Here is a 24,015-nt window from a genome sequence, read left to right on the forward strand (position 1 = left end):
TATTTTCCCATATTAATTTCCCAGACCTCTTTCTATCGGTCCAATGCTCACTTTAACTCCTCTTAATCAGACTGTTTTGGTATTTGCTTTTACTTCCATTCTCCGTATCTATAAACTATTGTAATCGAAAATTTTATTTTAATCAATGGGCCATTAAAATTGTAACAACTTGGAGATTGCAGAAACATACTAATGGTTAAAAGGAGGGCAGGTTGTCTTTTGAACAGCAACAGGGGCTTAAATATTCAACTTCATGCAATGTTTTCTGCTACTGACAATGCAAATTAAACCAAAACACTTGTTTGTTGTAATCAATATCAATTATATTCAATACAGAGTAATTTTAGGTTTTGTCAGTGATAAGCCTTCTCTTCATCTGAAATGTCTAAAGAACAGTCTGACTGGGGCATAAGATTCGGATAGAACAAAGGCACACCTGGCCCAGTCGACCCTGCAAAGTCCTCCTTGCCACCATCTGGGAATGTGCACCAAAATTTAGAGAGCTCTTCCACAGAGCAACAGCCCGGCATTTATACTCTCGGTATCATACCTTTCAGCGAACACCCCAGACTCCCCCATCACCATCGCTGGGTATGTTCTGTCCCACTGGCAGAACAGACCCACCAGCAGTGTCGGTACAATATTGTCAGGCGGGAGTGGCCCTTGGAGTTGTCAACATTGACTCTGGATCCCATGAAGTGTTGTGAAGACCGAATGTAGTATTACCAAGTTTGCTGATGACATAAAACTAGGTGGAAATGTGAGTTGTGAGGTGAATGCAAAGAGGCGTCAAGGGGTTTTAGACAGACTAAGTGAATGGGCAAGAACGTGGCAGATGGAATATAATGTGGAAAAATGTGAAGTTATCCACTTTGGTAGGAAACACAGAAATGCAGAGTATTTCTTAAATAGTGGGAGATTGGGAAGTGTTGATGTCCGAAGGGACCTGGGTGTCCTTGCTCATAAGTCACTGAAAGCTAACATGCAGGTGCAGCAAGCAATTAGGAAGGCAAATGGTATGTTGACCTTTATTGCAAGAGGATTTAAGTACAGGAGTAAAGAAGTCTTGCTGCAATTGTATGGTGCCTTTGTGAGTCTGCACCTGGAGTATTGTGTACAGTTTTGGTCTCCTTACCTGAGAAAGGACATAATTGCCATAGAGGGAGTGCAACACAGGGCGGCGCAGTGGTTAGCACCGCAGCCTCACAGCTCCAGCGACCCGGGTTCAATTCTGGGTACTGCCTGTGTGGAGTTTGCAAGTTCTCCCTGTGTCTGCGTGGGTTTTCTCCAGGTGCTCCGGTTTCCTCCCACAAGCCAAAAGACTTGCAGGTTGGTAGGTAAATTGGCCATTAGCAATTGCCCCTAGTATAGGTAGGTGGTAGGGAAATATAGGAACAGGTGGGGATGTGGTAAGAATATGGGATTAGTGTAGGATTAGTAAAAATGGGTGGTTGATGGTCGGCACAGACTCGGTGGGCCGAAGGGCCTGTTTCAGTGCTGTATCTTTAAACTAAGCAACGGAGGTTCACTGTACTGATTCATGGAATGGCGGGATTGTCCTATGAGGAGAGAGTGAGGAGATGGGCCTGTATTCTGTAGGGTTTAGAAGAATGAGAGGTGATCTCATCAAATCATACAAAATTCTTAGAGGGCTCACCAGGGTTGATGCAGGAAGGGTGTTCCCCCTGGCTGGGGGTTTCTAGACTCAAAATAAATATCAAAATAAGAGGTAGGCAATTTAGGACTGAGATGTGGAGGAATTTCTTCACTCAGGTTAGTGAATCTTTGGAATTCTCTGTCTCAGAGGGCTGTGAAGGCTCAGTCATTGAATATGTTCAAGACAGAGATTGATAGATTTCTAGATATTGAAGACATATGGGGATACTGTGGGAACATGCCATTGAGGTAGAAGATCAGACATGATCTAATTGAATGGCTGAGCAGGCCCAAGGGGCCGATTGGCCTACTCCTTCTATTTCCTATGTTCATGGCATCAGGTCAAACATGGTTTGATTCCCACCTGCTGCCCTCCCTCAGCTGATGATCAGTACTTATCCATATTGAACACCGCTTGGAAGAAGCACTGAGAGTAGCAAGAATGTATTCTTGATAGGGGACTGCAATGATAATTAGCAAGTGGCTGGATGGCACCACTACTTACCGAGCTGGCTGAGTCCTGAATCACATAGCTGCCAGATTGGCCCTGCAGCAGGTGGTGGGATAACCAACATGAGGGAAAAACTGACTTAACCTCATCCTCACCAATCTAACTGTCGCAGATACATGTGTCCATGATAGCTTTGGTGGGAGAGACCACAGTATAGTCCTTGTGGAGATGAAGTCCTGCCTTCTCATTGTGGGCGTGCACCATCATGTCGTGTGGCACTGCCACTGTGCTAAATGGGATCTGTGAGGTGCTGCAGGCCATCAGTAGCAAAAGAGTTGTATTCCACCACAGTCTGTAACCTCATGGCTGGTATATCCCTCATCAAGCCAGAGGACCAACCGTGGTTCAATGAGGACTGTAGGAGAGCATTCCAGGAGCAGCAGCAGGTGTAGCTAAAAATGAGGTGCCAACCTGGTGAACCTACATGCTGGCTACACAGCTAAGCAATTTCACAAATAACAGATCAGATGAAAGGTCTGCAGCCCTATAACATCCAGTCATGAATGGTGGGGGACAATTAAACAACCAACTGGAGAAGGTTCTGTGAATATTCCCATCCTCAATTATGTCTTTTGCACTTTGGTGCTGGGCTCTGCCAAGTTTGAAGAATTTACAACCATCTTCAGTCAGAAGTGTTGAGTGCGTGCGTGATCCACTCAGCCTACTCCTGATATCCCTACCATCACAGGTGGCAGTCTTCAGCCAATTCTTAGAGTCAGAGTTATACAGCACAGAAACAGGCCCTTCGGCCCATCCTGTCTCTGCTGGCCATCAAGCACCTATCCTAATCCCATTTTCCAGCACTTGGCCCATAGCCAATGCTGTGAGGGTTCCTGCCTCTGCCACCCCTTCAGGCAGTGTGTTCCAGAATCCAATCACCCTATGGGTGAAAATTTGTTTTTCCTCAAATCCCCTCTAAACCTCCTGCCCCTTACCTTAAACCTATGCCCCCTGGTTGTTGACCCCTCCGCTAAGGGAAAAAGTTTCTTCCTATCTATCCTTTCAATGCCCCTCATAATTTTGTATACCTCAATCAGGTCCCCTCTGAACCTTCTCTGCTCTAGGAAAGACTAGGGTTGTTTTCCCAGTCTCTCTTCATGGCTGAAATGTTCCAGCCCAGGCAACATCCTGGTGAATCTCCTCTGCACCCTCTCCAGTGCAATTACATCCCATAGTGTGGCAACCAGAACTGTACACAGTACTCCAGCTGTGGCCTAACTAGCATTTTATACAGCTCCATCATAACCTCCCTGCTCTTATATTCTATGCCTCGGCTAATTAAGACAGGTATCCCATATGCCTTCCTGACCATCTTATCTACCTGTGCTGCTGCCTTCAGTGATATATGGACAAGTACACCAAGGTCCTTCTGACCCTCTGTACTTCCTAGGGTCCTACCATCGATTGTATATTCCTTTGCCTTGTTAGTCTTCCCAAAATGCATCACCTCACATGTCTCGGGATTAAATTCTATTTGCCACTGCTCCACCCATCTTACCAGCCCATCTATATCGTTCTGTAATCTAAGGCTTTCCTCCTCACTATTTATGACACCACCAATTTTCATGTCATCTGCGAACTTATTGATCATACCTCCTGTATTCGCGCCTATATCATTAATGTACACTACAAACAGCAAGGGTCCCAGCACTGATCCTTGCGGTACATCACTGGTCACATGCTTCCACTCTCAAAAACAACCCTCGACCATCACCCTCTGCCTCCTGCCACTAAGCCAATTTTGGATCCAATTTGCCAAATTGCCCTGGATCCCATGGGCTCTTACCTTCTTAACCAATCTCCGATGCGGGACCTTATCAAAAGCTTTACTGAAGTCCATGTAGACTACATTAACTGCTTTACCCTCATCTACACATCTAGTCACCTCCCCAAAAAATTCAATCAAGTTTGTTAGACATGATGTCCCCCTGACAAAGCCATGCTGACTATCCTTGATTAATCCCTGCCTCTCCAAGTGGTGATTAATCCTGTCCCTCAGAATTGTTTCCAATAGTTTCCCTACCACTGATGTTAGATGCACTGGCCTGTAATTACCTGGTTTATCCCTGCTACCCTTCTTGAATAATGGTGCCACCTTCGCTGTCCTCCAGTCGTCTGGTACCTCTCCTGTGGCCAGATAGGATTTGAAAATTTGTGTCAGAGCCCCTGCTATCCCCCTCCCTTGCTTCACATAACAGCCTGGGATACATATTAGATGGGCCTGGGGATTTATCTACTTTTAAGCCCGCTAAAACCGTAATACTTTCTCCCTTTCAATGCTAATTTGTTTGAAGTATATCACAATCCCCCTCCCTGATCTCTACATCTACATCGTCCTTCTGCATAGTGAACACAGATGAAAAGTAATCCTTTAAAACCTCACCTATGTCCTCTGGCTCCAAACACAGATTGCCACTTTGGTCGCTGATGGGCCCTACCCTTTCCCTGCTTCAATTCTCTCCACTTAATATCAAGAAACAATTGACTGCACTGGATACAGCAAGGGCTGTGGGGCCCCGAACAACATCCTGGCTGTAGTGATGAAGACTTGTGCTCCAAAACCAGCTGCATCTCTAACCAAGCTGTTCCAGTACAGCTGCAACACTGGCATCTACCTGACAAAGTGGAAAATTGTCCAAGTATGTCCTGTCCACAAAAAGCAGGACAAATCCAATCTGGCCAATTACCGCCCCATCAGTCTACTCTCAATTGTCAGCAAAATGATAGAAGGTGTCATTCACTGTGCTGCCAAGTGGTACTTACTCATCAATAGCCTACTCACTGCACAGTCTGAGTTTTGCTAGAGCCACTTGGCTCCAGACCTCGTTACTGCCTTGGTCCAAACATGAACAAAAGAGCAGAATGCCGGAGGTGAGGTGATTGACTGCCCTTTACATCAGAGTAGCATTTGACCATGTGTGGATCAAGGAGCCCTAGTAAAATTGAAGTCAGTGGGAATGTGGGGGGAACTCTCCACTGGCTGGAATCCTATCTAGCACAAAGGAAATTGATTGTGGTGTTTGGAGGCCAATCATCTCAGCCCCAGGATATCGCTACAGGCGTTCCTCAAGGCAGTGTCCTAGGCCCTACCGTGGGGATGTTCAGCGATGATTACAATGTTCAGTTCCAATTGCAACTCCTCCGATTTATGAAGCAGTCTGTGCCTGCATGCTGCAAGACCTAGGTAACATTCAGGCTTGGGCTGATAATGGCAAGTAACAATCGTGGCAGTGTCAGCCAATGGCCATCTCGAGCAAGAATCAAATTACCTCCCTTTAACATTCAATGTCCTTACCATTATTGAATCTCCCACTATCAACATTCTGGGGCATACCATTGATGTTCAATCGGACCAGCCACACAAATACTATGGCTACAAAAGCAAGACAGAGCCTGGGTATTTTGCAGCAAGTGACTCACTTCCTGACTCCCCAAAGTTGTTCCACAATCTGCAAGATACAGTCAGGAGTGTGATGCAGTAGTCTTCACTTACCTGGATGAGTGCAGCCCGAACAACACTCAAGAAGCTCAACACCACCTAGGACAAAACAACCCGTTCAATCGGCACCCCATCCTCCACCTTAAATCTTGACTCCCTCTACTACCAGAACATCATGACAGCAGTGTGTACTATCTACAATATGCACTGCACTAACTCACCAAGGCTTCTTTGGAAGCACCTCCCAAGCCTGCAATCTGTACTGCCTAGGAGGACATGGGCTGTAGGTGCAGGGGAACACTACCACCTGCAAGTTCCCCTCCAAACTGCACACTATGATCCACATCCTGAGGTGGAAATTTATTGCTGTTCCTTCGTCGTCACTGGGTCAAAAATTTAGTAACTTCCTGACGAACAAAACTATGAGTACATTTACCACACGGACTGCAGCAGTTTAAGAAGACCTCCTAATCGAGGGCAATAAAAGCTGACCTTGCCAGTGACACCCACATCCCGTGAACAAATGAAAAAAAATTGTATGTTCCAGATCAAAGCTTGTTGGCAGTGGGCTAAAAAGGAGAGATCCCAGAGAAAGCAGCTATGTTCCTGAACCCACCAAAAACAAACTTCCTGCGCTTTGTTTTGAGCAGCATTTAGTTCATTGCGCTTCAAGTTTTTGACTTGTCTTCCGTGATGGAATCATGCCCAGTGCAATGTGGTCTACCTACACCAAGAATGAGATTTTATTGCAGTCTTTTTGTCACTGTTGTTAGTAAGTTGCATTCATTGACTTTTAGTTGTACATAATTAATTTTTTGGTAGAATTCACGCATATGTGTCATTTGGAATCAGTTATCTTTCAATAAAAGAATAAATGCTTTAACTAATCAATGTCATGGTATCCTAAATATCCTGTTGGAAGTCTTCACTTTTGGGGTAGGAATCACTGTTATAATTCTAAGGAGATGAAGTAAATGTACTTTGGTGGTTCAGAGGGTTGAGCCTCTATCTTCTAGCTATAATGTTAACCACGACTCTCATTGTTCATGAAGTGTGCCTCAAATAAGTGACTTGCCCTGGTTTCAATTAGGCATCTGCTAGTTAATGAGGTGATGACAAGGAGAAAAATAGGTGGAGAGAATACAAATTGGTTGCTAAGATGTTACTTAAAATGTTTTCATTTTTTTTACTTCATCAATCCATTCTCCACAGAGAATTCCTTTGGACCTACATTATGTAAGTTTCTAAAGCCTACTTATAATTGCTGCATCGGACCCAGTTAGCTAGCCACATTCTATATATGCTTCTAGTACCTGCCTTCCATAGATTTAGCAAACACATTAGCTTTAATTTCATTGTCCTCTTAAAAAGAGCATTGCAGATGGTAAAAATGAAAGATCAGTTGTATTTTTAAAATGTTCTATTCTGCTGACTTGTATTATCAGAGAACAGTGTACACATATGTATATGTAAACTATAGTAAACAGCACCAAGACTACACTGATCAAAGCAATCAAAGAGGCTGTGATGCACTGCAGTAAACCGCTTTTGTCTTCCTGGACACTGGGCACACCCTCCTCCTCCTTCATTGTTTCTCTTTTATGGTTTATCTCAGTGACACTGCCTTAACTTAGTTCCAGAGCCAATGCACTTTCTGTGTTCTGTCTTCAGGTTTGTTTTACAGGTAGAATATGTAAGCCCAAGTGTTCAGAATTTTATAACCATGTACAATTAAAGAAACAGCAGGCAGGCCTGGGGACACTTACCTTTTTGATCCTTTTGAGGTGTATGCAATTTTTTTGAAGAAGTGAAGCATGCAGAATTCATCGTGCCATAATATCTGAGTGAACAGTTTTATGATATCTTGTGGGATCTGCATCACCACCTGAAGCTTCCACGCGTAGCAACCAGCCTATTTTAACGTGATAATCAGAAATTACATTTTATTCTACCTTTGCACCAGACAAAATGTAAGCTATAATACAAAAGGAAAATACTGCAGATGCTGGAATTCTGAAATTAAAAACAGAAAATACCAGAAGTACTCAGGCTGTCTGGCAGCACTTGTGGAGAGAGAAACAGTTAGCATTTTGGATCGATAACCTATCTTCAGAAAAGTCATCGACCTGAAATATTATTTCTGTTTCTCTCTCCACAGATGCTGCCTGACTTGCTGAGTATTTCCAGCATTTTCTGTTTTTAAATTATAAACTATTCCTGAGGAATATCACATAGAATTCTAATGAGAAGGTAATGTCTTCAATCACTGCTGGTTTGAACAATTCTTTGTATGTAGCCCAGGCACCACAGTGTATCATTGTACACAAGTTTTCAATGAACCATATAAATAATTGTGAGGCATTTTTACAAACGTATGCTGGAATTTTTGTATTTAAAAAGTTGCATAACTTTTAAAAAGTCAAGTCTTGCATTAAAGAAGTACTAATGTCAAGAAAATTTCATATCAAGGATTGAAAATGATCTTTAGATATTTTTTGGGTTTAAATAGTTTCCACACAATAAGCATTGTCCTCCGAATTCACAATTATTAGATGAACAGAACTATTAATTGAACACTGTCTAATTTGCAACCAAATCAAGAGAAGATTGAGGTTAGATGACGGTAATGCATTTAAGGGGAAAGTCGAAACATACATGAGGGATGGAGAAATAAAACATGCTGATCGGGTTAGATGAAGTAGGATGGGAGGAGATTTGTGTGGACCATAAGTTCTGGTGCATCGGCCAGCTGATTTGAATGGCCTTTTTCTGTGCTGTAAATTCTATGTAATGTTGACAGTAAGCCAGTTTAGATTTTAGCAAAGAAAATTACCATAAGCACTGCTGGAACAGAAATTCTGTTCATATGTCAGGTTGTTTGTGCCCGTCATCTGAATCTCAAGAAAATAAAGCAAAATACTGCAGATGCTGGAAATTTGAAATATAAACAGAAAGTGCTGGAAATGCTCAGCAGGTCAAGCAGCATCTGTGGAGAGAGAAGCAGAGTTAACGTTTCAGGTCTGTGACCTTTCAGTTAACTCTGCTTCTCTTTCCACAGATTGCTGCCTGACCTGCTGAGTATTTCCAGCACTTTGTTGTTCTTTCTGAATCTCAAGGTTAGGGTATTCAATTAAAGTGCCCTGGATGCCTTTTTGTAATAGACACTGTCAATTTAATGATGTGGCTTTATGTTTTTAGGCTAATTTTTGTGCTGGCAACAGTTGTCACTGAATGCTGACTGAAATGATATGTATAATACTTTTCATGAAGGATTGATATAAAGAAAATTCAAAAAGGAAGCTTTTTTATTGCCCTTAAAGTTAGAATTAACTTAATTTTATTCTTGCCTCTTGTCAACATTATTTTTTAACGTTGTTCGCATTTCCCCTCATGATTAGTGCTGCATTTTCTCCATGATTTTTTTTCTTTAATCTTTCATGGGATGTGGACATCGTTGGCTAGGCCAGCATTTAATGCATCTTCCATCTTCAGTTACCTGGTTCAGTTTAAAAGAAAATAACAATGAATGCATGTACTTATTTCTGAGAATCAATAGATGTAGGTGTAATTATATAGTTAATTATTATACTTTTTAATAGTTTCAGTTCCAAAAATGCTTTATGATGTAGTTCTAAACATATCTATGGATATATAAACATATGGATGGTTTTAAGATATCTAGTCAGGTACATATTTGTTTTTCCCCCCCACTGCCTGGTGAAGCAATAGAGAAAATTTCTATGCTTGTATTCACAAACTTTTTATAAAATCTGTTTAAAAAATTTTAACTTGAAGTTTGTCTGTTGTTAAGTAGGAAATAGTGGCATTTTGTTGCCTTAGATACATATGCACATGATTACTTGATCCATTATCTTTGAGACTTGTTCTATTATTGTCTGATAATTAATGTGAACAGACGATAGTGAGTGGTTCATTGGGGAACAATGGAAATTGTTGCATACGAACATAGGAGCAGGAGTAGGCCATTCAGCCCATCGAGCCTACACCGCCATTCAGTATGATCATAGCTGATCATCCACTACAATGCCTTTTTCCCATACTATCCTCATATCCCCATATCTCATTTGTATTTAGAATTCTGTCAATCTCTGCTTTAAACATATTCAGTGACTGAGCTTCCACAGCTCTCTGGGGTAGAGAATTCCAAAGATTCACAACCTTTTTAGTAAAGAAATTTCTCTTCATTGCTCTCCTAAGTGGTTTCCCCCTTATTTTGAAATTGTGTCCCCTGGTCCTAGACTTCCCAACCAGCGGAAATATCTTAGCTGCATCTACCCTGTCTATCCCTTTAAGTATTTTGTAGGTTTCAATGAGATCACCTCTCATTCTTCGAAACTCTAGAGAATACTGGCCCAGTTTCCCCAATCTCTCTTCATAGGACAGTCCTGCCGTCCCAGGAACAAGTCTGGTGAAACTTGGTTGCACTCCCTCTATGGCAATAATATCCTTCCAAAGGTAAGGGGACCAAAACTGCACACACTACTCCAGGTGTGGTCTGACCAAGGTTCTATACAATTGAAACAAGACTTCACTACTCCCGTACTCAAATTCTCTTATGATAAAGGCCAACATACCATTAGCCTTCTTAATTGCTTGCTGCACCTGCATGTTGGCTATCAGTGACTTTTTGGCAAGGACACCTACACTTTCTAATCTCTTACCATTTAGGAAATACCCTGCACACCTGTTCCTCTTACCAAAGTGGATAACCTCACATTTTTCCACATTATATTCCATCTGCCACATTCTTGCCCACTCACTAAGTCTGTCTAAATCCCCTTGAAGCTGCTTTTCCTCTTCCTCACAACACACATTCCCACCTAGTTTTGTGTCATCCGCGAACTTGGAAATACTACCTTTGGTCCCCATATCCAAATCATTGATACATATTGTGAACGGCTGGGGCCCAAGCACTAATCTCTGCAGTACCTCACCAGTCACAACCTGCCAACGCAAGAATGAGCCGTTTATTTCTACTCTCTGCTTTCTGCCTGTTAACCAATCCTTAATCCATCCCAGTATATTGCCTCCTATCCCATGTGCTTTAATTTTGCTAACCAATCTCTCCTGTGGGGGACTTTATCAAAAGCCTTCTGAAGGTCAAAGTATACCACGTCCACTGCCTCGTGCACATTTGTTTCTTAGAGCAAAAAATGTGGGCTGTTCAGTGTGGGGGGAGATGGTGGCGCAGTGGTAATGCAAACTGGACTAGTAATCCAGAGGCCTAGGCTAATGCACTGGGAATATTGGTTCAAATCCTACGACAGCAACTGGTAGAATTTAAAATCAATTCATTAATCTGGAATTGAAAGTTAGTTTCATGGCACCATTACTGAGACCATCATCTTTTGTCATAAAAACCCATCTGTTTCACTAATGTCCTTTAGGGAAGGAAATCTGCCATCATTACCTGGCCTATATGTGACTCCAGTGTACAGCAATGTGGTTGATGCTTAACTGCCCTCTGAAATAGCCTAGCAATCCACTCAGTTCAAGGGCAATTAGGGGTGGGCAACAAATGTTGGCCTTGCCAGTGACGCCCACATCCCATGAAAGAATAAATAAAGCATTAAAAATTTGTTCATAAAATATTAACTTTTGGGTTTATGCAGTCCACTTTGGCTTGATCTACAGACACTGTCTGACCTGTGTGCTTCTACCTTTTTTTAATTACAGCATCAAATACAGTACTCTGCTTCACAAGGCATTATGAAGCAATCATAGATTGCTTCTGTGAAATTGCTTGTGTTTTAGCTCTTCTCTCAATTCTAGCTTAATGGATCTGCCTTTAAGCTTCCACTTCTTTCTATGATGTCAGTAGTGCCAATATTTTTGCTATTTGCATATATTTCTAATTCCAGACTCATAACTTTATTCAGGGGAAAGAAAAAGTTCATTTCTTTCTTCTTGGTCAGTCATGTCATTTGCTCAAATCTAGTTTAAATGACTAACAGTTACTGTTTTTATTTATATTAACAGCTCATCTCCACATCTGATTATGTGCAGCAGCGATTTTTTTCAAACTTTTTTTTTCTGTCTGTCTTGGCAGTTTGTCTGTTTTTTGAACACTTTCCCTTCTGTTTCAGTAGTTTAAATTGATCAAATTTCTAGTTTGATTGCAATACAAATAATTTTATCCACCTGACTGAAATAACAGCAACAGGCGTAATGCTGGATAAAAAAATATGGCTTAGTTTTACATGTAAATTTTGGTTTTTCATTTCTATACAGATCATACCTCTGTGGGTGGGCTAGGAGACAGTTTTTATGAATACTTGCTGAAAGCTTGGCTGGTATCTGATAAGACTGATACAGAAGCAAGGAAAATGTACGATGATGCCATGCAGGTAAAATAAAACACTCCTTTACTGTGCTGGTGATGGCTTTGTGACTTTCTGCAAGGGGCAATCAACTTTATAATTGTGCTGCTGACCGATTTGCAGGTTGCCGTACAAGTATAAAATCAATTTCATCAATTCTCTGTTGAATTGCTCTATTGAGTAATGTTCTGTGGCAGTGAGGGTTTATTAAATTATATCTTATACAGTATATTTGAGTATCGCACTGTTTCTTGATATCCTGGCTCCAAATTAAGAGGATGTTGTGATTAGTAGTCTGTGTAATCTTCAAGTTATGGGCTTAAAAGCTGTTTGCATTTGTAACTGCGGACCTAAAATGTTGGTTTAAAACAATGGGCTAAATTGATATTACAATTTATCTTCACATAAAAGATTTTGGATAATGTTTTCTGTTGATTTTAATTTCAAATGAAGTTCAAGTTGAAAAATCTTTCTATTATGAATCCACTGAGAGAGTTGGAATTGATGTGGTGATGAACAAGGCACTAAAACTGTTATCCATGATGATTGAGGACAATAAGGGAGTCATTTTCTTATCTCGGGTGCTCCAGCAAATAGTACCACTATAGACGTTTGAAATGTCCCTTTATGGATTTTGCATGAAGATAGTTTCAGATGAATAAGGCATAGAAGCAGTTTTGAGTAGCGGCTCTCTGGCCAACCCCCAAACAGGAAAAGGAATCAGGTCATAACTCCGTGAGTCAAGAAGGAAGCGCACCAAGGCCCACGTATTGAGAAGTCAGTCGGTGAGGTCTGCTGAGAGGAAGGAAGGCCAGTAAGGTTCAGGCAGGTGATGTTGAGTTAGAGCCATGACCTGCTTATGCCATGGTCTGATTCAGTGCTAAGATGGACTAAAACCAAGTGTACTTAGCTTACTGATTGTAACACAGCTGAGTTGTTGCTTCTGTTAATTGTAAGGACTGTTACGACCGAGGTGTCTTTTCTAGTTTCACTTCTCCACAGCTAACAGCATATATTTAAATGTTTACTCAGTTACCAATGCGGTCAATCATATGCTCTACTCTTTATCCCAGAATAAACTGCACCGACCAGGTTTCTTTAATAAACAATAAAATTATCAGTTTATTATAAAACAAGACAACCAGTAGCAAAGCAGAGCATTAACACACAGATTAAAATATGAAATTTCTCTTTTAAAATCCCTCACACACAAACTCTGGAAAAAATACAGAAATTCTTACTGCGGAGGTCTGTTACAAGAAAAAGACAAAAAAAAATACTTTGGCCAGATACTTGCTAATTCTTGAAGAAAAAAGAGATTTGGAAGGATGTCAGTTGTCCCTTTTGGTCTGGCATCCGGGTATACGGTGACTGGTCACTGGGATCTTTCTAGAAGTAGTTCTGGAGATGTCAGGAAATAGTCTGGTAGGCTTTTCAAGGTTTTAGCCAGCACGCATTTGAATCTCAGGGTTTTTCCAAAGACAGGATGAAAGGGGAGCTGACACATTTGATTTCTCAGGGTCTCTTAGAGAGGTGCAGGCAAATGAGCTGGGGGTTTATTTTTTTTTTCTTGGTAGGTCAAATCACCAATTGGCTTCAAAACAGTTCACACCCCAACTGAACTGAAAACAGTCCAAGCTGCAAACAGAAAGTCAACCTCTTGACCTCCATAAACCTTGACATGTGGCTTCTCTGTTTAAAAAAAAAATCTCCCCTTCGTACAAGGTTCCTATTGTTTGTCTTAAGGCAGGTGATCTCCAGTGGAGGTTGGTTTTAGCACACCTTGATTCTCCCAGTAAGTGTTTTCAGTCAAGTGTCCTTTCAGTGACCCCAGTGGAAAAAAGCAGTCCAGCATTTCTTCAGGCTTCCAAATGAATCCATTTCCACAATTTAATTGAGTCCTTAAAAAAAATTTTTTTTTTTAATAAGCCCCTCATAACAGAACAGAAACAGAAATGAGTTGGTGTGAGAGATTTTGCTACATCCGTTACTCTCAGTGTTCACTTGCTGTCTGAAATAAAACCACTTATCTGGCCACTAAGTGTTTCTTGGTACGCACGCATAATATCCAGTTTAGATATCCCATTGTGACGCTGAGTTGTGTTATATAACTAAATATTGAGCGGTATTGGCACACTCCTGAAGTTAAGGCACTCAGACCATTTACAGGAATGACCAGCACTGCTGCACCTGAGGGAATATCCAAAGCAGACCGAAAATTTGTAGCAGTTAGATTGTTCCCTTTCTAATCTCGTGTTTAAAATTCTCACAGGCTATTGAAAAGCACCTGATCAGGAAGTCAAACACTGGCTTGACTTTTATTGGTGAATGGAAGAACGGTCATCTGGAGAGAAAAATGGGCCACCTAACATGTTTTGCTGGAGGAATGTTTGCTCTCGGAGCGGATGGGGCTCCAGATGATAAAGCAGGTCATTATCTACAGCTTGGTGCTGAAATTGCTCACACCTGTCATCAGTCATATGACAGAACAGGTAAGATGCAACTCTGTGACAGAAGCATGATTACACCGCAGAATTTTTGCTAAATTTTTTACATCAACTAAGTATTTCTGTAGATGTATCTCTAGTATTTGGTGAAGTGCTCTTTTGTGCTATCTGAATACAACGTTAATTAATGCATTTTTTTCAACTGATCCAAAATGGGTTCATGAATGTCTTTTGTCTAATGGGGAATTATATGATAAATCTATAAGCACAGCCATTTAATACATGTTGAAATGACACTTGAACTGAGATACAAGTGAAACTCCAAAGAATTTGATTTAATTTTATTTTATTTGAGAGGTTGGATAACCTTGGATTGTTTTCACTGGAACGACGGAGGTGCAGGGGCGACATGACATGACAGGACAGACCCGCCCACCACTAACTCTCCTGAAATAAACATTATCTAAGCAGGAACCAAGACCCAAGGCTGTCATGGCAATGGACAAACTGAAGAATAACTTCCCCAAAGAACCACATGGTTATTGGGATGCCAAAAAGGAGAAATTAAAGCAGCACTGGCACCCAGAAAAGACTGTTTTAAAAAGCTTTAGACTCCTGAATGAATGGAAATAAATGAGAGAAATGCATGGTTTTTCTTTCTGTATCTTATATTTCTTTCAAACGTTTTAATGAGATGTGTGTTTTTTATCCAAATTACATTTAATTCCCCTGGGTGTGGAGGTGTCATGCAGGCCCCCACCTGCCAAGAATGAGGCACATACATTTCGCCGCATGGACATTAAATTTTAAAATTGTTGCTGGGCAGAAAAGAAGGCCTATTACAAAGAGGTTGCCATGCCCTGGCTGGGAAGACTTTTTTTTCATCCTAGCAGACAGTGTTGGAATAAAAGAACCAGTCCCTGCCCCAATACACAGAAGAGACCCGGTCAAACCAGTCAGTTACGTGACCACCTGCTGGTCAACTAGGGGAGTTTTAAATTGGAGAAACAGCGTTTGAAGACAGAAAGCTGTTTGCTCCTGGACTGGAAAATACCTGTCTCCGTGTCTGCTCTCATCTTGTTCTCACCATCTTTGGAATCCATTGAAGACGTATGAACCCTGAGAGAGAAAAGTCTCCTCCAGTGAACAAGGTTTAAGAAGAATACTGGGCCCCAATGAAAATCAAGATCTATCTACAAGCGAGGACTACAGTGAGCTTGAAGCACAGTAACAAAAACCCCTCTTCAGAGATTGCTTCAGACCTCTACTTTATTTTTCTTCTATTTTCTGTCTCTATTTGCATGTGCGTATCGCATATGCATGCTAGCGTGGGTGCGACGTGTATCTGTAGGCGTTAACTGAATTAGAGTTTAAGTTATAATAAATTTCACTTTTCTTCTTTAAACCTAAGAAAGCCTGTTTGTGCTCATTTCTTTGCCTTATGATTGGAAAGCGGTGAACAAGGATTCACCAAGGGGGAGCTCAAAACACGGTGTGTTTAAAATTAAAACCCTGTTACAATAAGACCAGGTGAAGACTGAGAGACCCCTAGACACCTTTCACACCTAGTCGTAACATCAAGGCTAATTTCTTAGAGAAGTCTGATAGGAATTTGTATGGGCTGAGGATTTTCCTGCTTCTAATAGATTTCCACAAGTTTTCTGATAGGTGGGCTCGTGAACCATTGGGATCAACCAACATCATGCATAGAACAAGAATAATGTGGTTGTCCCCTGTTTAGTCAGTAGAGCAGATCAGGTGCTTGGTATTGCTGGCAAAAGTTCAATTCCTTTTGAGCCTTCTGCAGGGTCCTGTTTATCTGCTGTATTGTCTTGGTTATTTTGTCCTAGAGTCTTAATATTTTTCCAGAGCTTTTATCTGTACTTAACCTGGGAATGATGATGCAAATTATAATTATTTTTACTCCCAGTCATTTGGCTAAGTTCAGTTTAAAAGAAAAGTAATTTGGAAAAGTAGTACAAAAAAAACCCAAAATAAAACCTATGATTTCTCTGTATAGGCATTATCACAGTGAGAATTTATCTAATACTTTTCAGCCATTCTTAGTGAGGAACTTTAAAAACTTAAGAATTCTAAGTAGTATTGAGATGTTTTTTGATTTGCTCACTTCCTATGATGCTCTGTAAATTTCCATTTCTCCCATCTCCTCTTTTATTTTAAACAGTGCTAAAGTTGGGCCCTGAAGCATTCAAATTTGATGGTGGGACAGAGGCAGTGGCACTGAGGCAAAACGAGAAGTACTACATCCTTCGGCCAGAAGTGATAGAAACCTACTGGTACATGTGGAGATTCACACATGACCCCAAATATAGGCAATGGGGTTGGGAGGCAGCTCAGGTAAGCAATACAAAATAGAGGAAAAATAACTTTCCGGTGGCACTGACTTTAAAAGGTGTCATTGGCAAAAGTCATCTTTATGCATTAATATCTGTCTTCCACTAGTTTGCTTGGCTCAGTCATAAGCATGAAGATTCAACACAGTACATATTGTGCTTTGTTTCCCCCCCCACCACCCCCGCAACCAGTGATAAGTTGCCAATAGCATTCACCCATTAATGCTGATGGGACAGAATTGATAGGAAGGTTATGGTTCCAGTGATATAAATTGCCAGAAAAGTTTCACTAATAAATGTTACAGGCAACTTCATCCACAGTCCGTCCATTAGGATACAACTCTGCAACTTTTGCCCCAATAATAAATTTACTGCTGTTCAAGCTAGTTACAATTAAACTTTTGCAATTAGCAGAAGTTGAAATGAATTTATCATGTTTAAATTTCTTCAATTAGGATGGTTCAGATACGATACAGGTACTTAATTCTTTTTAATTGACAACAAGAAGTTTTAAGACCCCATTGTGTTTCTGAAGAAAGAACATTTGAGCCTGCAGTTACTAGTGTTTTGCAGAAAGATTATTCTAATTCATCAATTGTTGCAACATGATGTTTTTGGATTTGTTTATTGTGCATAAATGCCTCAATTCCAGCTTCTAGCCAGTAGAATCTCTGATACTTTTATAGTGTATGCACTTAAACCAGGAATCTAACAAAACAAGTGTAAAATTGCATTTTGATAAGCATGCTTCTACTTTCAGGCTATCGACAAGTACTGCAGGGTAGTCGGAGGATTTTCAGGTGTTAAAGATGTTTACTCTTCATCGCCAGCCTATGATGATGTGCAACAAAGTTTCTTCTTGGCTGAAACACTAAAGTAAGTAAACAACCAATATTTAAACCCAGCTGGAGTTTTACCAGTAACTGTTGTAAAGGACTGCTGTTCAGGATATTCATTTATAAAGATAATCTTCTATTGGACATGAGAATTTTTTATTTTGCTTGGATATCCATTTTTCCTGAGGTGTAAACGAATGAAAAATAATTCTATGCAGTATTTTAGCTATTGCCACTTTATCACTTGACCCCCTCAATGAGAAAATGCAAAGGCTGTACTCCCCTAAATGTCAGCTTTCTCTCTCTCGTCTGAATTATTCATTGCTGTGCTTGTCTCTAAATCAAACCATATATACTGTAGGGAACAGCTGAGGTCTGAAAACTGACCCTAGTAGATATCTCTAGCTCTTTTTGCATGAGTACTTTAACCAAAATTGCTCATTATTGATAGAAATAATAACTTTACTTACTTTCTGCCACCACTATTAAATGAGCAGTGTTGTTTAGTTTTCATCTTTAAATCGTGGAGGTAACAATGCATATGCAGTTATGTACCTTTGCTAATACTTGATACAGCTGGTTGTTCTTCCTTCATGCTGAGTGTGTAGCAACAAGAATGTCAGTTTAACCAGGCTGCAATTATTAAGTGAAATTGTCTGAACTCACTTTTAGTAATTTTCAACAATAATTAATAAATCAAAAATATTGCTGTTTCTTTTAAAAGAAATTCAAATTGTCAAACTACATGGTAATTTAGAGTTCAGTCCATCTTCCATGACCTGTGTGTGCTGAAATTTGTTGCAGCTGCCAACATTGTAGGCAACGTCTGCATTACAATCAGGTTGCAACAAATGTACGCTATGAAAATACACTGAAAATTTCTGGGTCTGTGGAATAGCATGGTTAAGTTCTGGAAATGACTTTACCATATTCTTAGTCCCAAGGTAGTTTTTTTTTAAAGTATTTTTTCATACAGTATTTCTAAGGTTTTATATTTTCAAATAGCAACAGAAATATTCCTGTTGTACCACTGGTTTTAAACCTGTTAGCTCCATCTGCTGGTCATAGAGCTAAGCATAGGTACTAAATAATAGTGCAGCGAGTTCTGTCTGATAACCAAAATTAGCAACAGAGATTCTAGTTGATAGGCAAAGTTATCCTAGGCTTTCGGGGGGAAAAAAAACTATCTGGCGTTTGTATAGTGCCTTTCATGACCTCAGGACCTTCCCAAGCTGTTCGCAGCCAATGCCGTACTTTTGAAATGTTGTTGCTATTATGAGGTGGGGAAACATGGCAGACAATTTGAACACAGAAAGGTCTTGCAAACAATAATGAATCTGTGTTAGTGACTTTAGTTGAGGAATAGTATTGGGCAGGACAGCAGGAGAACTGCCCTCTTCTTAGAATAATGTTGTGGGATCTTTCATCTCGGAGATTCCCACATTCATTTTATCTGTTTAATTCTATTTGAAGCCTTTTCTTTGTGCTTATTGTCTACTTTGCCACAAGCAACAGTTGTTGCAATACTGGGGTAGATGATAATGTTACATGGCCCCTGCCCCCCACCATCATAAACCGGGCAACTGTTGAGGATGCAGGCAGCTAATAAAGAGCAAGGTAGTTTCCATCCATTTCGCATAGAAACCAGAAAATTTAAATCTATTCATTTAACTGCAAACCTGGACAAACAAACTGGCAATCAACACATTTTGGGAAAAAGATAAGCCCTAGTAAGGTAATCGGCACACTGTCCAGCTTAAACTGAATAATGGTCACTTTGGCAAAGTGCAAGACTGGTGGTACCAAAAAACTGTATCCCCGTGCAAGCTGCTACCTTCAGGAAAGCTTAATGGGGGTGGAAGTGGGGTACAGGTGTTGTGATTAAGGTGAAATAATCTGCCATCACTGCTTTGTTTTGTATGGCTTTAGTTTTATGTGGATTAAGTTTTAAAACATTGCAGATCAACAAACACTGTTGTAATAATATTCCAAACAAAAACGTGATAGAATTTTTGATTTGCACTGTTTTCAAAATTGTAGGGATCTGAGATAATGAGTGGATTCATTTGTGAAGATGATGTGTATGATTTTTTGGTCATTTTCATTTTGCCTGGCAATGACTAAATTTGTTTTCAGGCCTGTGAAAAGAAATGGACCAATTGTACAGCCATCTAGAATGCAATTATTTTGGCACTAGAAATTAACAAAAATTGAATTATCAGCAGGATGACCCTGCACTTAATGACTGATGAAGAAAACATAATTTTTATTCTGTAATACCCTTAGCTGAGTGCCATAAGAAGAAGCTTTGCAGTTTTTTGGAGGGGAAAGCCTTTTTGTCAATGGGTGGAGGCAAATGAGAGGTCTTAAGCAATGTGTTAGCTGAAAAGATAAAAATCCTCTTGTTCGACCAAAAATTTTGTTTCTTAGAAAAGGGTAGGGCATTAACAGGACATGAAACTTTGAAAGGAGGCTCGTCAAAAAATGTTTAAGAACCTTTGTTTTATGTCCCTGAGAGGGCATTCAGGACCTCGATTCATCGAAAGATGGCATCTTTAACAGTGCAATAGGTGCTCAGTAGTGTGTATTTCATTTGCTTAAGTCTCTCATTTGGGCATTAAACCCACAACCTTCTGACTGGGAGGTAAAAGTGTCACAACTGAGCCGAAGCTAACACGTTAAACTTGTTTCGCACAATCTTGCTTATATGGTTGAAATGCTGTGTTGATTTTATTTTGACAGTATAATTGTATCTTGCTCTGTAAGTATATAAATATGGAGTCCAGCATTTGATATAAAAAAAAAAGTTTAACATTTACATACACTTACAGCAAGCTGTCTGACCTAGTGTGCAAGTATACTCCTTCCATATCTGCAGGGAAGGCAAAAGTCAGGAGCATGGTGAAGATGCAAACAGAGTGTGGGCTAGGACGCAACCCTGTTTCACTCCATTCTTCACTCCAAAACTGTCGGAAGTGGAGCTATCAAACTGTACAGTGCAGTACATGTTGTCATGGAAGGAGCAGATGAGACTGAGGAACTTCGGTGTTCAGCCAGTTTTTCCCAAAATCTTGTAGAGCCCTGCTCTGCTGACTATGTCGAATGTCTTAATGAGATCTACGAAAGTAAGGTAAAGGGGTATATACTCTGTTCCCTACACTTTTGTAGCTGGAGTATGGAGAAGATCATGTTCACAATAGATCTGCTGGCACAGAAACAGCACTGTGCTTCCAAGTACACTTGATCTGCAAGTAAATGGAGTCTTTTAAGTATGACCCTAGCAAAAGTCTTCCCTGTGACGCTAAGGAGTGAGATGCCCCTGTTGTTGCAGTCTCCTCTGTCACCTTTGTTTTTGTATAGTGTGATGGTTTTGGCTTCACACACCTCCTGTGGAACAGAACCTACCTTCCAGCAGAGAAGGAGAAGTCATTAAGGTATGGCAATAGATAGATGGGACTTTCCTTGCTTGAGCAGTTCAGCTGGGATTCTGTCCTTGCCGGGTGCCCTTCTGTTCACTAGGCAGTCTGTGGCCTTCTCAAGCTCCAGTGATGAGGGTTCTTCACCTAACTCATCCATGACAGGAAGTTGCGGGAGAGCGTCAAGTGCAGAATGGGAGACGTCCAACTCTCAGGAGTACGGGTCACAGTAGTAACTTCTGTGGATGAGTACTTCACCATCTGCTAAGTTCAGGGGAGCAACTTTGGTGATGACGGGGTCAAGCGCCCTCTTAATCCCTTTGTACATTGCTTATAGATTTCCTTTGTCACATGCAGTTTGGATTTCTTGACGTAAGTTGATCCAGTGTTTGCACAGTATCTCCCTGTCCTTTGCATGGCTGTCTTGGTTACTTTCAGATCATGCAGTGTCTGTTGGGTTTACGTTGTACATCATGTAGCCTTTGTTTTTTGCATCAGTGACAGATATCATTTCAGCTGAGTAGGTCTCAGAGAACCCCTCTACACTGATGATGCTGCTCTACTCACTCACACGGAAACTCCACTAAGACTCCTGGACTTTCTCTCCCATACCTGTAACTTGTTCTCCTTGACTATAAGCGTCAAGAAAACCATGGTCATGGGACAAGGTGTTGCATCTTGGACCCTGATCACACTAATTAACACCCCGCGTGACGTGGTTAGCAAATTTTACTACCTTGGGTCCATGGTGACAGACAATCTGCCCCTTCGTGCAGAACTCGATACGTGCATGGGGAAAGCAGCTACTACCTTTGGCCGACTTGTGAAACACGCATGGGATAACACCAAGCTGACCCTTAGGACCAAGCTGATGGTTTATAAGGCCTATGTTCTCAGCACCTTGCAGTATGGCTGTGAAACATGGGCGACTTACAGCTACCAGGAAAAGAAGTTTAATAATTTCCATCTTTCATGTCTGCAGCACATTATGGGTATATCTTGGTGGGGCAAATTCACAAATGTGGCAGTCGTCTCAAAGGTAGAGCACCCAAGCATGTTGGCAGTTATCAAACAGAGGCCACTTCGGTGGATTGGACATGCCTGCAGGATGGAAGATGGTCGCATACCCAAGGACCTTCTGTATGGTGAGGTAGCCGGGGCCAGACGACCGGTGGGGCGCCCAAAGCTTCGCTTCAAGGATGCTTGCAAGCATGACGTGAAGGCCCTAAATGTCGACTATTGCACTTGGGAGTCACTAGCTGGCGAAAGAGGGAAATAGTGACACATGCTGTGGACTGGTGTGCACTACCACGACGACCAGTGGCTACAGTAGCTTGGCAACAGGTGCCAATGTTGAAAACAACAACTCTGTCATTTGGCAGCTTCACATGTAGCACTTGTGTCAGAACCTACCTCTCAAAGTTTGGTTTTCACAGCCATCCGCAAAGGTGCACCAAGAGAAGGCACCCCGCCTAAATGGATTGTTTGCTGCATGTCCATCATCATTCGTAGCTGGAAGGATTCCAGCAACATAACATTCATACTGTTGAATGAGTCAAAAAGAGTTTACTAAGTTGGAAAATTAATTTATTTTCATGAGTGGGAAAACTGTACAAAATTCTAGTGAGTTACATAATTTGGCAATCCAATATTTGTCTTTAATGAAAAGCATACATTCCTGCTATATCTTGTTCATCATGTTACAAAATGTCAGTGCTGGGGATGGGTTTTTTTTTACATCCAGTGTCAGTTTTGCATTATTTCCAATATTAAATGTTTTTTTTTGTGCACCATTATTTAGGTTCAGGTTTAGAAAGAGGGCTTCAAGAAAGGTTTCTGACTGGCGGTTTCCTCTCCAACAAAATTCATAGCATGGAGTTTCCATCTCAGCAAGACAAATGACTTCTACTGTTAAAATTTCCCAAATCCATATCTTAAAAAGACAAAAGAAAGCCATGCGTTAGTATAGTGCCTTTCATGGCCACCAGATATCTCAAAACACTAAAGCCAATGAAGTACTTTTGAAGTGTGTTCACTGTTGTAATGTAGGAAACATGGCAACCAATTTGCACATAGCAAACTCTCACCAACAGCAATGTAATAATGACCAGATAATCTGTTTTTGTGATATTAATTGAGAGATAAATATTGGTCACGACACCAGAGATAACTCCCCTGCTTTTCGTCGAAATAGTGCCGTGGGAGAGTTTACAACCACCCGAGCAGGCAGACGGGGCCTCGACTTAACATCGCATCGGAAAGACAGCACCTCTGACACTGTGGCATTCCCTCAGTACTGCACTGGGAGTGTCAGCCTTGATTTTTGTGTTCAAGCCCTGGAGTGGGACCTGAAACCATGATTGAAATTCAAAAAACATTTTTTTTATTCGTTTCATGGAATGTGGGCATGCAGGGAAAGCCAGCATTTGTCACCCATCCCCAGTTGCCCTTGAGAAGGTAGTAGTGAGCCGCCTTTTTGAACCGCAGCAGTCTATTTGGTGCGGGTGCACCCACAGTGCTGTTAGGAAGGGAATTCCAGGATTTTGATCCAGCGACACTGAAGGAATGGCTATATAGTTCCAAGTCAGGATAGTATGTGGCTTGGAGGGGAACTTGCAGATGGTGGTGGTCCCACGCACATGTTGCCCTTGTCCTTCTAGGTGGAAGAGGTTGTGGGTTTGGGAGGTGCTGTCGAAGGAACCTTGGTGAGTTGCTGTAGTGCATCTTGTTTATGGTATACACTGCTGCCACTGTGCGTAGGTGGTGGAGGGAGTGAATGTTTTTAAGGTGGTGGGTGAGGTGCCAGTCAAGCGGCCTGCTTTGGCCTGGATGGTGTCGAGCTTCCTGAGTATTGTTGGAGCTGCACTCATCCAGGCAAATGGAGAGTACTCCATCGCACTCCTGACTTGTGCCTTGTAGATGGTGGACAGGCTTTGGGGAGTCAGGAGATGAGTTTACCGCAGAATTCCTCGGTTCTGCCCTGCTATTGTAGCCACGGTATTTATGTGGCTGCTC

At 41.2% G+C, this 24,015-nt stretch overlaps 1 protein-coding gene across 1 annotated transcript in view; it reads left to right on the top strand.

Annotated features, from left to right (window-relative positions):
- man1a2 (mannosidase, alpha, class 1A, member 2) overlaps nt 1-24,015 on the top strand; it is a 168,879-nt gene that overhangs the window by 133,845 nt on the left and 11,019 nt on the right. The window contains exons 9-12 of the mRNA XM_068040743.1: nt 11,859-11,974; nt 14,220-14,439; nt 16,580-16,752; nt 17,509-17,624. Coding sequence (XP_067896844.1) covers nt 11,859-11,974; nt 14,220-14,439; nt 16,580-16,752; nt 17,509-17,624 — 625 coding nt within the window. The remainder of the gene's footprint in view (nt 1-11,858; nt 11,975-14,219; nt 14,440-16,579; nt 16,753-17,508; nt 17,625-24,015) is intronic.

This window comes from Heterodontus francisci, chromosome 10 (assembly GCF_036365525.1).
Source record: "Heterodontus francisci isolate sHetFra1 chromosome 10, sHetFra1.hap1, whole genome shotgun sequence".
In the NCBI taxonomy this organism is placed as follows: domain Eukaryota; kingdom Metazoa; phylum Chordata; class Chondrichthyes; order Heterodontiformes; family Heterodontidae; genus Heterodontus; species Heterodontus francisci.